This window comes from Cariama cristata, unplaced genomic scaffold (assembly GCF_000690535.1).
Source record: "Cariama cristata isolate BGI_N322 unplaced genomic scaffold, ASM69053v1 scaffold7088, whole genome shotgun sequence".
Classification (NCBI taxonomy): domain Eukaryota; kingdom Metazoa; phylum Chordata; class Aves; order Cariamiformes; family Cariamidae; genus Cariama; species Cariama cristata.
Genome location: NW_009630590.1, coordinates 40,033 through 57,221, shown reverse-complemented (window position 1 = coordinate 57,221; position 17,189 = coordinate 40,033). Strand labels below are relative to the sequence as shown.

Here is a 17,189-nt window from a genome sequence, read left to right as displayed (position 1 = left end):
GATAAAACAAACTCATAGGCTGAACATTTAAAGTTCACCCTATATTATTAAGTTTTTATATTAAAGTATGATTCTATTGAAAATAAGACTTCACCAAGTTTCACATTTATTTTTTTCACTGAATATTTCCGTATCAAATTTGTGCAGTCTACAAGCAGAAAGATACCGCTGCTTCAACACTTCTTAAATGACAGTCACAAAAGCAGTTTGGGACCAGAGAATGTGGTAAACGTTCATGTGTGTCCCATTACCTAAACCTCTCTTCTGTATGAAATTACTGGCTTGCCAGCAGCGTTAGCAGAATGGAGAATACCTATTCATCAGGCATGCCAGTAAACAGTTCCATTTATTAACTTGAAATTACAAATGAAGGTAGATTTACATAAAGTTGCTGTTCTGTGGAGTGAAGCAATAGAAGCATGAGCTTATATTACCATGTGCCTACTACTAGTGAAACCTCCGGCAAAGGGATGGTAAGAAAACAGTAGTGAAAACATTCTAGAATGTCATGGCTGTTTGCTCAGTAAACTAGCATCGAGGTCTTGTTAAGAGTTAAGCAACAGGGATTTCAAAGACAAATGTAGCCTAGGTAATTTCATTGTTGTCAAATTACACTCTATGAAAAACCATACAGATCAGCTAAACTGGATCCAGTTTGTAGATATTGAGGTGACAGTGGTAATCATGCAAGTGGAATAGTTAATGGTTTTATCATATAATCCAGAGAATAATTCAGTTCACTCTCCCAAATCTGTGATGGCTAAGAATGGCAAAAATATTTATACAAATACACATACAAACTTTTTGTCATTAAAATAAGGAGACATGACTCTAAATACACACCAGAAAGAGCAGGTATCGTGAGTAAGTTGTTGTATTTTAAAGTCACTTATCACAGTAGAACCACACTTTGAGATTTTGTTTATATGGAAGAACTCCTGGTTGGGCAGCCTTGGAGCACTGAGATCACTACTGGGGAATTATGGCATCAGAGGCACATTTGAGTGAGAAAGTGTATACCTTTAACTGCTTGTCTTGTCTGATATCTTGTCCCTTGAGAGGACAGAGGTTGCTGTGACTGAGACTGCTGGCTCTGCTGCTGTTGCTGCTGTCTCTGCACCTTCTGCATGTGCCATTTCTGAGAAGATGTCTGAAATTTATTTGAAGAATTCCACACTACACGCTGTACAGCAGGGGCCGTTTCCTTAGGCAGCAGAGGCCTCTGCTTTTTCACAGGGCTTCCAGTGGCTGCAGATGGAGCACTAGCAGTAGAAGAAGCACTAGTAGTTGCTGTCACACCAGCTGGTGGAGTCTGGGCTGCAGAGCGGGTAAGTACTGGAGTTTCTGGTAGAGGTTGGGTGCTTGCACTGGACGAAGGTGGAGTTTTACCTACGACTAAACAAACATAAAATGTAATGCCAGCTTTTTGCCATCACATCTGATCCATAATTTTCCATCTAATTTTTGGAAGAGCCATATGCACCTTCCAGTCTACTTTGAGTTATTTTCCTCAAAAGATATTTGATATTCTACAAGTAAACTCATTTCAGTCTAATTGAAGTTGGTGGCAATTCAGCAGCGCGAGTCATTAAGCAAAACAAAACAAAGTACAAAACCCAGAAAAAACAGCCTGACCTCCTTTGGAAGGTATGTGAGAGGTTAGCACATGATAGGTTGCTTCTGGGTTACCACTTACACCTATCATTCCAATTTCTTTCAGGACAAAAATACATTCAAAAGGAACAGTGACTGAACAGTAACTGAAGGAATAGCATACTAAAAACTTTCTAAACAAAGGTGAACTGGCACTGACAACCGAATACACAATGTATTTAAGATATCTACGTTTGTTTGAAAATCTTCCAGTTTATAGATGACTGTTCCATGTATCAGATCAATTTAGGAACTGGATGATTCTTTCAAAGCTGTGGCCAGGAAAAACATGTCTGGAAGAGAAGGCTGCTGCATTGACAGGTTTCTGGAAAGGGGGCAAAGCCCTTCAGATTCACATGCATCAGATCTCTTTTCTGGAACAAGGTGATTTAATATCTCATAGCCACAAGTAAAGGTAGGGGCCTTGGAATCATGGACAGAACACAAATTATGTCTAGAATATATTCATATAGGTGCATATATATGGATATTTAAATCTACTTTTAATTTCACTCAGAATATGTATTATTCTTTTGCCTCCATATCAAAGTAAAATTTTAGGATTACTTATTATTTCAGCCATCACTGGTTTAGGCCACTAGTAATACATGAATCAGTGGTTCTGAAATTCATAAAGCTGACTTGCTTAATAAATTTTTAAATAAAATGAGAATCAGTCAATATAAACTCCCCAAAATGACAATTCTGTTTTTAGTTTGTAAGCCTATATTCTTGATTATCTCATAATAACATTTATCCATTAAATTCAGTTTTAAGGTTCAGAATTCAGAAGCATTAAGTTGTCTTCTAAAGTTGAAAACACTGTTTTAAATAAAATTATTGAGCCAACATGCTATAAAACACAGACAAGAAACTTCTAGGAATATTAAAATATTTTTCAATCTAACCATTTAAATCTGGTTTTCTATTTTGTTCTGTCAAAAGGCTAACATGCAGAACAAGCTCAGCAAAAGCACTTTACTCATTGAGATTGCTTTCCTCTTTTAGCAAGACACAGAAACAAGGGACAGTATCTCAGGGACAATACATGTGATTTAGCTGTTCTTTTGATTATTACTGAGAGCATTTACATTGGTTTCAATGGGACCTTATGCAATTTGTATGTTTGACAAGTTCCAGCTTCTTCTATACCTGCAATTTTGAGAGGTCTATGGAAGCATAAAGATTCAATTTAAAGTCATAACAGTTGCAAAATAAATTCTACATGTATCACAGAACAAATATTACGGATATTCATAGTTCTACACCTTTTTGAAAGGAAACTCAGTGAAATGTATTTTATTTAAACCAGAAACTTTACTGGGGACTGAAAGCTTTTTTCATAATCACAAAGAATGAAAAATCATTCTTAAAAATTGTTTCAGTACAGATATTTTTATCTTAATGCAAAAATAAAGGTAACAATTCCGGCTTTGATAACAACCATACAGAACAGAAGAAAAAAATGAAGGAAAGAATTTCATCCTACCATCTTGTTTAGGAGGAGGCTCTTTAGATTCTTTCTTGGTTTTCCTTCCTTCACGGCCACAATGATCATCTCCTAGATCTATGACAAGTTCACTCTCAGAATCAGAGTCCAGTCCTAGATGCACAGTTGGAGAGTCTGTTTCATCTTTACCTTTCAGTTTTTCTTTTGCAGGATGCTGTAAACTTTTTCCCTTTTCAGAAAATTCTTTTTCAGTGTCTGTAATTGCCTTTTCTTTGACCAAGTCATCTGTTTTCTCCACTTCCGGACTTGTGCTTTTAAGCTCCTCCTTGTCTTCATTCTGTGCTGGAGGCTTAGGTTTTTTTTTCAAGCTCAATGATTCTTTGTCACTTCTTGTACCTTCCTTGTCGTCTCCATCTTCTTGATCATTCTTTGATTTCTGATCCTCATCACTATATTCACTGTCACTGGTGTCAGATTTTTCAGAATCTTCAGAGTCACTGTGTTCTACTGCAGTATAAACAGCTTCAGATATTTCATTTATTCCTAATTGTGGGGAGGAAAGTACATTCCATGCTGACATCAGACTGACTGACATTACAAAAAAAAAAGACTTTATATATTGGAACAAAGTGTATACATACCATTATCTTAACTGTCAGTCCTTAAGCTATAAACACTTCCCTTAGTGCCCTATCTCAATACCAGAATGTATAAGAATTACCTTCCACATATTCCAATTCATATTTTTATTTCATTCAATGTCCCTCCTTTCACTGCTTTTTTCCACTACCTGCAAGCTGTTTTGTTCAACTCAGGACCCAATGCTGGCAAATACAAAGAGGAATTATTTTTATCCACAAGAAACCACCTTAAAATCAGTAACACTATTCACCTGATTAAAGTCACTTACATGCATGCTTGCAGAATCAATTTTAGACTGCATAAGTTTTGCGAGGAGAATCTCTAATTTTTTTAGTGCCTAGAATGTCTTTAACTAAGTGCTAGACAACACTAAAGTTTCTAACAACATTCAGCTCCTGTGTGACTGGATATGTCAATTTGTGCAAATGACATAACTTAGGTACAATTCTTGAATTTTTCAATTTACAAAGCAAATAGTAAGACTATAATTCTTTCATACTATACATCAGAATGGTACAAAAACAGATTAAAAGATGAAAGTTTTTTGACAAAAATTTGAAACATCAGGTCTCAGTGTATTTTAAATTAAACTAGTTCATTGCATTCTACTTGCCTCAAAGAGTTAAAATATCCTCTACTTATGTTTTAATGCATAAGATAGTTATGGTTTTACTATTTGAAAACTTCTTTTAAACTTCGATTCAAAATTTCCTCAAATGTATCCTTCAGATATCCATTGTATTCTTTAGATATACTTACCAAGTTGTGCTTTACAACTCTCTATTGTCTTGTCAAGATTAAGCTGGAACCTACTACGTATCTGTCGCTTTGGTGAAATGAGTTGCACAGGAGTGGTCTGCTGTTGGACTGACTCACTCAACTCTTTCAGATCCATCTCAGCTTTGCTACGATCTAGAAAAAGAAAAAGGAACTAAGAAAAATATTTTACAAAAAGAAGAGAGATCACTATCCAGATAAGACAAATTTTACAGAGTAACAATGCAGACAATCTGAAACATATTTCACTACTTTTATAATTATGGGCTAAATAATAATTCTAAAATTACTTTACCACAAACAATGGATTATTCCTCTCTGATACTACACATTTCACTTGCAAAATGCATGCATCAATTATGTGGATGTTTTCTCCATCAATGTGAAATTATCAAGAAAGCATCATTCACATCTGTAAGCTGTCTGACAGCACTTCTAGTAAGTTACTGCTGTTATTTACTACTAGTAGTAATATTTTCACAGAGAAAATTAAATAGGAAGAAAAATCTTTATAGTCACCATTTACAATTCAAAAAATAAGTAATGAGAATAGAAGTAAAAATGTGGTTCGTTACACTAGATAAATAAGACAATAAATTTTTCAATGTATGTCTTCTCTTGAGTTCTATACACGTAGAGAATTCTCACTTTGAAACATACAGATCTGCAAGTCTGCAAAGAGTACAGACTACAGTGCTAAAGTTAAAACTGTCTTAGCAACTAAGTTTCACATTTTTGCTTCAATTTTTCAATTTCAGAGGTTATATTTCTGTAGCATAGCCATATCCTTTACTCTTTGCCAACAGTGCTGACACTCCTTTAGTGCTCAGGGCACTAAAAGAGTCTGGAGTCAGTTGCTTGTTTGGGAGAGGAGGAAGGGGACATGAAAAAGGGGAAAGGAACGGAGAGAAGAATTAGGTTTGGACAGTTTAGCTCCTTGAACTGGCTCATGATAGGATCAAAAGAGCCAATGCCATATGCTGGAAAAGGACAGGGGCCATAAAGAAGACAAAAGACAACACTGGCACAATGTGTGTTTGTGCTTCATTTAGTTTCATTCCATAGCAGCTAAAGATGTCACAGTATTGCTTTATTTTTACTGAAAATCAAAACAAAACAAACACAAAACCCACAACATATATTTACAAGACTGTTTTGTTGATATACAGCTCAGAGAAAAGTGAAATAAATATGAAGGGCTGAGCCAATGATTCCTCTGAGCAGACATTCTTTACAAGTTTGAACTTAATATCAAGGTACACTCCACATTTAAAATTTAAGAGCCATAGTACATAATGACTCAACTTCAGCAGTACAGTTGTCTCAATGAGGCTTGGCCACTCCATCTCCTATCAGGTTGCAAATAGAAACTATATTACAGATAGAGCAGTACAGAAGGAACCATTCAAGTATTCACACAGTTTTTGTTAACTGCTAAAATAGTAGTTCCTCATCTCTTCCTAGAGTGAGGCAACAACTTGTGTGGTGCAATCCCACAAGCCAAATATACAGAGTATAATTTGGATCATCCTGGCTTGTTATATGTATGCATTATAGCATATACAAATTCAGTCTAAATAACATTCAAGTGTCCTTTCTAGTCCCACAGAAATGTTCATAAAAGTAATACTGAATTTCACACTCCTCATGTCACATATTCATACTGGAAGAGACTAAACATAATACAAAAACTCTATCAACTTTCAATACAGTGTAAATTTTGAAAACAGAAATGAAGGTTTTAAGTCATTTAAGTACTTTTGAAAAATTTGTTCCTTGTATTGAAAATGTTTAATAAATTAGGTTTTTTTCTTCCTGTGCTAATTATGTCACCCAATCCACACTAATCCCACAGCAGTAATGGTTATATTACCCTTAGTACAGAATTTGATTCAAGGTCTTCATAGCCTTAGGTACATACATGGCAGGATAGAAACAGAAGAAAAAATGGAGAATGGAGGAAGATGAAGACCTCCCCAGGGAATCCTACATCCTATACATGAAAGAAGTCTTGCAATCCAAATTTCTCTGTCTAACCTACAAGAAGGTCTCACTGATCTGGATTTCCAATCTGTCTCATTAATGTCAAACCATGAGTAAAATGAAAACAGAACCAAATGGCATACAAGCCCATTGTGGAGAAACCTTCAAGTTCTCAACTCCAAAGTATTTTTTTCTCATTACCGATCTGAAAATTTTCATTCCTTACTTGGTCAAACTTCTTGTTCTATCTTTTCTGCCTCCGTTATAGAAGGACAGGTCCTATACTATCAGAAATATGTATTTTTCCCAAGCAATCTGTGTATAGCTTGGTCATCCCCATCTCCATTTTTCAATTTAACCAGTCTGCCAGTAACAATAGATGGCTCGTTTCCATTATTTTTCCTTCCTTATTGCTGAATTAGAGGACGACCATAGAGTCCTCCTAGTACTCTGCTCAAGGTACATAAGTGTCTTTGTTTTCTGGACTTTCACTTTTTTTTTTTTAAGAGAGAAACCTTGTCCACATTATGTCTGACAATAAGACACAGGAAGTCGTATCTGAAAACCATAGGATTCACAGATGGATCTACGTCTGGCACAGCTGACACTATTAAATGAAGTAGGGTTGCCACTTTCATTCCTATCACCAAAGAGTATATTTAGCAAAGGGAACTCCCCTAAAGCTGAAAAAATAACTGACTTCCTACTTGAAAGCATACTAGCTGTTCTTTTATGGTATTGCTCATGGACCATAACGTCGGGTTTTCCAATCCATACTATTCAAAATATTCTATGCTCCAGCTGATGTCTCCCATCTGTGGCTCAAACAACTGCAGCACTACGTATTTCTTAATGTTCTTCCAAATGCATTGTCACCTCTGGTAAGATGACAAACAGCTGCAGTGCAGCAGAAGAAATTAATTCTATGGTTATGTCCACACAGATAGATTAACACACTGAAAAATGTACTTGTGAGCTTGTATCCAGAATCAGAATATCTGTAACTCACTGAAAACATGAATTCAGCACTTGAGCTCAAATCTTCCTGAAGTGTTTGACTAACACCAAGGGGCAGAATCCTGTTTCTCCATGTAATACCATGTGGAGGTAAAAAGTAGTCAGAACTGAATGAGAATACTCACAGGAATAAAGCATGACTGAGGAAACTGATTTACAGCCATTTGGCTTTCAGAACTATTTTACCAAAGTAGTACTTACCTACTACATTTTTCAAAATTCCATAAGCCCATCTATCTCCCTAGAGAGGGATAGTCAGTGAGGAGGTGACGTGAAGGCAGCAAGACAGAAGACAACCTAGTAAATCCTAAATCCCAAAGACCACAAGAAAACTTTGCCAGCAATTCACTTGAGAGACTGAGGGGTGAAGAGCAGCAATGTTTATGTAATTATAACCTTTAGAAACTTACCTAACATTTGTTCCTATAGTTCAGCTAAAAAAAAAATAATCCTTTAACTACTTCCTTTTATCAACAAGAAACAACAATAATAGGAACTTTCATTTAGAAAACAAAAAAAGAACAGCATATTTGGTGAAACAATAATTACACACATGCCTCATTTAAAGCCCTTTGTTCATTTAAAGCCATATAGAAGTTGTTCACATGTTGCATTGACACCACTGTAATTTATTCAGCTGTAACAGTATTAGGTTTTCAAAGGTCAAGACTAACCAAGATTAAGATTCAGAATGCTTCCTGGTGTAGAAGTTCTTTCTTGCTTAGCAGAAATTGGCGTTGATGCTTGAGGAGAGAAAGGTTTGGGGCTGCCTGACAAACTCCCTGCTTGACCCGTTCTTGTTGGTACTGGAGAAGCTGAAAAAGTACAAAAATCAATAAAGACAGATTTAAGAATAATCACAAGAAAGCCATATTCACTGGGACAAAACAGCTTTTAAACCTACACAAGCAGGGAAAGGATTTTTGTTCAATAATTTCAACACTGTGTTATACCTCCATTGTAAGTTACAACTATCCCTTTAATTTTAGTTTAAGAAAGAAAGAAATGGTAAGGAAAATAATTTTATTGCAGCTATATAGTTGGGCCAAATGTGAGCTTATGCTCAAAACAACTCTGTTTGCAGTGACAGAAAGTTTCTAGCTTTCAAGATTTGGTTATTTTAGATGTTAACAAATTCTGACACTCTAAATTGCTATATATTTTAATTCATGTATGTAAGTAAGCATAGAAAACCCTACCTACCCACTTTGTAGCTACATTAACAGAAAAGTACAACTCATAGTAAGTTTAATCAGTACAGCTGGCGATCAGTCACCAAATGTCTCTGATAACGTAACAGAATAATCTAATTTACACACAGTTTAAGCAAAATCCTGTGCTCTGAGCCTTTAAAATCTCCATGAAACAATGTTTCAAAACCAAACTTCTGGAAACAGCCAGTCTAGAATGAGAAGCACCTGCAGGCCATTACCTAAAAAAAAAGTACTAATTTTTGTAAGAGATTAATTTCTGTCTGTTAAAACGCTGCTTAATGCTCTGAAAGTATCATCCTAAACTCACTACTGGACACTTTTTCTTCCCCAGTACATCCAGGATTGTCTACATAGTTTGAGATTCCTAAACGGTAGCAATATCTGCTGTTTCAGTAACTGTTTCCAAGTTATTTCCTACACATCACTCAAAATACACAATAGAGGCATCCAAATAAAAACGTTCATGTCTAAGGATAGTGCAGTCATACCACTTGAATTATTTTTTTACAGCAAACAGGTAATTTCATTTACCTTTGAATTGAAACACACAGATTCCAGTAATAAGACAGCTAAGTTTGTACATAAAGTAAACATTACAGAAGTTAGCATTTGTAACAATATACAGGTAGAAACGCCAGGTGGGAAACTGAATATTCTAGTTTAACTGCTGTTCAGTCCAGTCCAGTATTTCAGTGCACTAGGATAGAGGATAGTAAGGCCTGAGGAAAAGGTAGAACAATTCCCCAGAATTGCTATGATAATCAAGAATCCAGAGTAAGAGGATAACATCTGTCATCTTCTTTTATCTTTAGCTGACAAAACAGCTTTAATGTGACTTTCCATTATTATCTCCACCACTATAAAGAAATAATAATGTGGTATAATAAAAGGTCTATATTTTAAGACACAAAACAGTACCTGTTAGCGATACCTTATGTATAAAAGCCATACACACCTATATACATGATAATTTATGTATAAAATGAATTATTCCTTTTGACATGTTACTCTACTGAAAAATCCAAGTATTTTCATGTATTTAAATTCATACAGTTACTTTGCCATCACTTTCTTACGATGGACAGGATCATATCACAAGACTCTTTTGTACCTAAAGGTAGTTTCACATCCTAGCATTTATTGGCTAGAAAGAGTGAGATTATGATAAATAAACAAACAAACAGCATTTTATCTAAAAACTGCAATGGAACATATTGATTTAGTTTTCTACACAAAGACATCCTTTCACCAAAAGAAAAGTTTTAAAATGCTCACGTTAATTAATAAACTGCATCATTTTTTTTCAGACAGCAATGAACTTTCTTTTATGGGTGAAAAAAAACCTAAGATAAAGTAGTTCGCCTGAGGGCCACAAAATTAGCTAGCACTTCACTACATTATAAGTCTGAGAAGTCCAAATTCTGTACTCTATACTCCTTTTTCTCTTTATCCACTCTGCCTGTGGAACTGTAGTTTTATCATATTTTAGCTATTCAGTTGGGAACACTATAAATTAAAGCTCACTGCCTTCAAAAAGAGCTATCAAATTTTAAACAATCATGACAATTCTAACTCTTTTTGTATTTACTTCCGCTCTCCATTCATTGTGATAGTTACAACTATTTCCTGCTATTTAAACTGAAGGGTTTTGGTCACTTTTCAAGATTATTTATTCCTTCTCAATGTGACAGAAATGACTGCTATTTCTTATTTGTGATACTGAAAGTTAAACCCACCTGTTTTGCTAAAATTTCTTCATAAAATGAGTCATAATATAGTCTGTCTTTAAAAAGTACATGGAATTAAACTAGTGCATTAACCAAACACAAAGTCCTGTACCCACCACCTTTTTTTTTTACCTGTATTTTTCTCAATAAAGTCCATGGATTCTTCACTGGCACTAAAATGACTGGAAGTTGCTTTTTTCTCCGCATCCTGTTCAACATCAGATCCAGTGTGAACTGATGAGTTTGTACTCATTGGTGACCGTGGCATATCTGTCAATGAAATCCTACGACCAGTACTACTGCTCAGCATAGACTTGCTCATTAGAATCTTGGGCGATGCTGTCATATCAAAGTTCAGTTTGATTTTCTCTTGTTTGTCTGTCTTTGCAGTTCCAGCAGTTGGGTTTGCAGGGTCTAATAACATTTGGTATTGATTGTTGGGAGTATATGGTGTCCGGAAAGGTGCATAATTAAATACTCCAAATTTTCTACGAATGTTATCAACATAAACCTCCATTTCTTGCATTGCACTATTGAAGATGCTTTTAGTCTTTTTCACAGAAAAAGGAATTTCTTTAGACATGAGGTAGCAATTATTTATTGGAACCCAGGCCCTATATATAAAACAGAAAAATAAAAGATAATATAACTGCATTTCACACTATGGATTGACATTGGCAACTTTTGTGCACATGCTAATTTATTGTAGCCTAATCATAAAGACATGCACACCTCGTGTCATTTCAAAGGAGCATCTCTACCTTCTTCTTTTAATAGTTCAGTGCTGAGTTTTGGTAAGTAAGTAAATTGCGTGTCTTAGATTATCACTAGTTTATTTTACTCTACACAGTAACACATAAAACATGAATAAATGCTGGTCAGATACGACAAAATATTCCTAATTAGAATAGTCTATGTAACTGTACGATGACCATTGCTAAACAGTCTTTCCATCTGCCATAATTAGCAGAAAAATATAAAAAGCAGGTCAGGAAAAAAAGAAACTTCACAAGCACATTCTTAAAAACATTTTACACCCCATGTCAGGTTGATCAAACTCCTCAATGCCAGGAAAAGTTCTATCAACAAGTATTGGACTGATTTTATTTATCATGAAATGAGGCAGACTCTAAAACTACGCTTTCCAAGATTTTAAAATACCAGGAACTTTGACTTAATTATTTCATGGTCCTACACAGGTTTTTGGGAGTTTTTTTCAGTTCATGACAAATCAACTCGTATTCATCATGGCTTTCTCCGTCTAAGCAGATGGTTCACAAGTACAGAAAACTTAACTCCCTTCAGAGCAAAACTGGCATTTTCAACATAGATAATTTTTTCTGTATTTTTTAAATCCACAATTATGTGTTTATTCCTATAGTGTTTAGACAACTTAAACAACTTTATTGTCATCTTCCACCTTTAAGAACTACAGTTCTACAGAACTACAGCACAAAACCAGACACAGGAATTAACTTGCGTACTCACTGAGATTATATACGTACTAATCTTACAAACACATGACTTACATTCTACAGACATCATGTAAGAAACTAAAACTGCATATGCTACACTATTACATAGTTTACTAGGGTCAAGGTTCAAAAGACAGAACCCAAAATCTCCAAGAGCACAAAATTACAGGAATTTTGTAAGTACAGCCAAAGGCATCCTTTGGTTAAATTCCCACCTGTCATGTTGTCCAAAGAAACGGGCATCAACTTGCCCATCTTTATCCCTCAGTGCTTTAGCAGGCCAGAATGGAAAGCCTTTGAGTTTAGCCCAGACCAAAGGGTGGGGATTGCTCTAGAGGAAGAGGCAAAATATACAGTAAGAAAATACAAGAAGTATTACCTTCAAATCTGATAAAAGACATGATTATTTTTTTAATTGTATGTATTACTTAGATTCAAAAAGGATTCAACATGCACAAAGCACTTGCCAAACACAAGATTCCATTTTACTATATACTTGATATATACATAATAAATCCTGAGGACAAAATATTAAAAAAAAAAAAAGTAAAACCTAAGGTATCTCAATTAAACACATCGTAATTGCACTTTTTTACATGTTTAATTTTAATTAGTCCCCTCCAAATATGTAGCACAATGTAAGTTAGGTTAGGGCAAATCTTTCAAATTCTCTAATTTTCACTTAAATCCAGGAGCGAACTTGATGGATTATACACTTCTACTTAAGAATCTTAAGCAATCTTCCCAAGTCTGGTGCAGTATTAAACAAAAACAGAAAACAGACAACCTATTAATAGGTCATGAAAGAAAAATCAAGTCTAAATTCTCAGATCACATCTACAGAAAGAGATATTAACATTTCAGAAATCTTACCCTGAGCACAAGTACCACACGCAAGCACTGATGACCCAGGAGCAGATATCTTATATTTGAGGACAGAGAACTTGCAAACTGGTTGTTGACACCCTTTACAGTTATTTCTGACTGACCAATCATTTTGTGAAAACATGTAATTTTACAGCTAAACATCTTGAGATGGTCTGACTTCACAAAAAGCATGATGCACAAGCACAAGCTACTTGGTAAATTACAGCAGCTTTCCTTGACTCAGTAACCACTAGAGGTTTAAAACAATGGGGGGATAACAAGCAAGAGTCAAATGAGAACTGCTAGTTTAATGTATTAGCTATACTACCATAATCCTTAACTTACACAAGGCTCACAAAACCAATTTTCTCGTTTTTGGCAAGCAGCTAAATAACATTCCGGACACACTTCAATTTCATTCATCTGAAAAGAAAAAGAAAACAGTTATCAGAGAGTTAAATGGAGTCCAAAGTGTGATCAGTATTACTATGTTAGCCTGTCCAGTTTGCTCACATCATTTTTCCACAAATTTGTGGTCATAAATCAACATTTCCCAAGTAGCCAAGAAGGCCAATAGCATTCTGGCTTGTATCAGAAATAGTGTGGCCAGCAGAAATAGGGAAGTGATTGTCCTCCTGTACTTGGCACTGGTGAGGCTGCACCTCGAATCCTGTGTTCAGTTTTGGGCCCCTCACTACAAGAAAGACCTTGAGGTGCTGGAACATGTTCAAAGAAGGGCAACAAAGCTGGTGAAGCGTCTGGACCACAAGTCTGATGAGGAGTGGCTGAGGGAACTGGGGTTGTTTAGCCTGGAGAAAATGAGGCTGAGGGGAGACCTGATCACTCTCTACAACTACCTGAAAGGAGCTGGTAGCAAGGTGGGGATTGGTCTCTTCTCCCAAGTAACAAGTGATAAGACAAGAGAAAACAGCCTCAAGTTGTGCCAGGACAGGTTTAGATTGGATATTAGGAAAAATTTCTTCACCAAAAGGGTTATCCAGCATTGGAATAGGCTGCCCAGGGAAGTGGTTGAGTCCCCATCCCTGGAGGGATTTAAAAGATATGTAGATGTGGGGCTTACTCAGACATGGCTTAGTGGTGGATTTGGCAGTGTTAGGCTTACGGTTGGACTCAATGATCTTAAAGGTCCTTTCCAACCCAAATGATTCTATGATTTACTTGCTGTGAAATCAACACTGTTTTGACAGACACCCATCTTTTTCTACCCCTGTAATGTATGCATTCCAGTTAATAAATCAGTCACATTTTTACACTCCTCTTCAGATTGTATACTACTGTTGTTTACTCCAGTCAAAAAAATACATCCTTTGTTTGATGTTTTATTTATTCTAGTGACAGAGAATTATTTATTATAATTTCTTCCAGTGGCAAAAATATAAACTCAATTGAGCATTTAATTTCATAATTTATGCAGAACCAAAAATAAAGTATTTTACTCCTTATGCTCATATTATATAAACTAGTTAACATATAAGGCTCAGGTTATACATGTATTTTGTTCTATTAAGAATTGATAGATTCTCAGAATGTATTTTGTTCTATTAAGAATTGATAGATTCTCAGAATTTACGTGAATCATGGATATTGCTGTGTCAACCCACTTCCATAAATATAAAGGGTCAGATCATCAGATAATTTATATCAATGAAATATTGCTCAAATATATTACATTTAGAATAGCAAGTTTCTGTAATACTAAACATTATGGATTGCCACTGAAATAAAATCAGTGCAAATGATCAGTTAAGAATGCATACAGTCATTTTTGCATTTATTCAGAGGAATTTCATATTGTTACAGCAAAAGAACCACCAGAAAATGCAGAAAGATGTGGGTCCTTTTTCCAACTCCGAATATTCATTTAGAAGATAGGTGTCTTTGTGCAGAATCTGTATGTCCACCTTCTTCTCTTCCCTTCCCTCCCCATGAGTCTTTATTATAGATAGCGAATATCCTAACAGAAGAAAAATTAGCAATGCCCTGGCCAAAAATCATTCTGTAGGCCACGGATACACATATCTAAAACCAAGAAAGCCTACAAAAATTACAGTTATGCAATATACACACTAGAAAACATATTGTTTCACTGATGAATACATGAAATGGAACACTTTAAAAATGCAGAACAATTAAGTTAATTGGGGCACTCATACCTCATGCTCACAGATTTTGATGATGACTTTTGCTGTTTGTGTCAATTTGTGATTTCCTGAGGAAACAATAAAAATTTTCTTGGTTAAAGCATCTCATGCTAGAATTAAGAGTTTTTAGAGTTTTTAGATTTAAAAGTTAACATTAAAGACAAAAGAGAACATCTAAAGAGACAACGTAAAACACGTATGTATAAACTACATGCTTGCAGAAGCAGAAGGTAAGTACTATTCTTTTTGTGAGAAACATTCACCTATGTAGTTTTTAAGAGAGGACAAAGTCTGTGAAGCAAAAGTTTATTTCAGCACTGGGTGCATGGGAGATCACCCCCGTGATCCTCCTGCATGCACACTGGTTAGTATAACTTCCACAGATTTATTTAGGACAGTCATTCATATTCATGTCATTTCCCAGAAGTCTTATACATATTTAAATTATTTCCCCGAAGTTATTTACATCTATTCCCTCCCACTTGCATCTGCGCACTGTTGTCTAGGGGTCTTCTTTGGGGGCCGTGGTGTGAAGGGTCAAAGTCTTCCTCTCAGTTAACCTTCTTATTCCGGTGCTTGTGCTCTATTGTTTCAGCAACATTGCAAACCCAAGTGGGCAGTTAATCCTCTCTTCCAGGTAAGGGCGGGAATGTGTCATCCAGGAAAAGGCTAATCATGGCTAAGATAAGTGGTGTCTCTGTCCCCATACTTATCTTAACCCTATATCTGAATACATAATGCCCTGTCTCTGTCCCCATACTCGGGTACCTGGGAACTTACATTCTTTCCAACTGCCTGTCTATTTATGACTTAAGCAAAACTACGATATTATTTATTTATCACATTTTCAACATAACATAGTAACAATCTTCAAATGTTCCTTTTGAAGCCTACTGCAGCCTGCCCACCGATGCGCTCTTTCAGTGAGGGACATGCTGTATGATCTTCCCAATTAGGTCTCCTATAAAGCGCTGCACAATGAAAAATGCTAAAGCAACTTGGGGGTTGGAACCAGATGATCTTTAATGTCCCTTCCAACTCAAACCATTCTACAATTCAAAAAAATTTGAAATTTTTTTAAGGTGGAAGGAGCAAGTGATGTCACAGGCTGTATTTGGTCCTACACTTTTATATATGCCAGTTGTTACAAAAAGAAACTGTTGTGTTTAGGCACTATGGTCATTAACAGGAAGATACTTTCAGCATTTGCCAACTAGAAGTCTACAAAGTCTCTATGACTTCAAGTACTTCAAAGTTTCATCTTTGAGGACATAAGTACATATTAATACTTACCCCCATTGTAAATAATGCAGTTGTGCAAAATCCATTTGGCATCAGCCAAAAATGCTTCAGTGCAACCGTACATTTTCTTTTTAACATTCTGTAAAGAAAAAATTAAGAATGTATCTGTAAGACTGCCCTGAAAATGTATGAACTGCCTAAACTAACTCTAAATAATGAATTATTTAGATCAGGATTTCCAAACAAAAAAAAGGGTTAATTTCCTGAAATAGTGTTCCAATGTCTCTGCAGAAAACTGAGTCCCTGATTTCTTCTACTAACATATTATCACTCCATAGCATTTCTATTTCTTAATTTTTACAAGACCCAGAAAAAATTATTGGTCATAGTATATTAGACAGTATGTTTTGATATTCCAGCCTATCCACTGGGCAAAGTAATTCAATTAGATAAAATCAGTCACATGGTTTTGTTACACCTTTCTACCATAAAAGCATCAACTTCCACTGTAAGGATATGAAGAATAAAAACTTGCTGTCTCTTCACCAGGTCCCAACAGAACAAATCTCTGCAATGCTTCACTCTTCATCAAGCAGTGGAGAATGAAGAACTTCTTGAAGTTTGAAACTTTTATTTTAAACTTTTAAATTATTATTGAACTGAGAATGAGAGTCCCATTATCCACCTCTTGACTGTTTCTTTTTTCTTCTACACCTCAGGTGCAGTGGAGATTACAGTATTTGTTGAATGATCAGTAAAATGAGTCTGGAATAACCCCTGGATACACATCAAATAGTCCAAATTAATGGACCAGTGATCCATTAATAGCTTACAAACATGATGATCAAATGCAAACTCTGCTTAATGAAGTCTCCCCACAGGATCATTCCTGGAATTAGATGAATTTATACAGGAGGAAGTCAACTACTGTAAGCTTGTCTTTTTCATACTGTTTTTCGTGACCGTTTGTTACTGATTCA

The 17,189-nt window shown here is 35.6% G+C and overlaps 1 protein-coding gene across 1 annotated transcript in view; it reads right to left on the bottom strand.

Moving 5' to 3' along the window:
- ZMYND8 (zinc finger, MYND-type containing 8) overlaps window positions 1-17,189 on the bottom strand; it is a 59,973-nt gene that overhangs the window by 10,830 nt on the left and 31,954 nt on the right. Inside the window, exons 7-15 of the mRNA XM_009705602.1 lie at window positions 16,261-16,348; window positions 14,980-15,035; window positions 13,151-13,228; window positions 12,154-12,269; window positions 10,596-11,077; window positions 8,197-8,337; window positions 4,505-4,657; window positions 3,143-3,646; window positions 1,021-1,395 (exon numbers count right to left, since the gene is read on the bottom strand). Of these exons, the coding sequence (XP_009703904.1) occupies window positions 1,021-1,395; window positions 3,143-3,646; window positions 4,505-4,657; window positions 8,197-8,337; window positions 10,596-11,077; window positions 12,154-12,269; window positions 13,151-13,228; window positions 14,980-15,035; window positions 16,261-16,348 (1,993 nt within the window). The remainder of the gene's footprint in view (window positions 1-1,020; window positions 1,396-3,142; window positions 3,647-4,504; window positions 4,658-8,196; window positions 8,338-10,595; window positions 11,078-12,153; window positions 12,270-13,150; window positions 13,229-14,979; window positions 15,036-16,260; window positions 16,349-17,189) is intronic.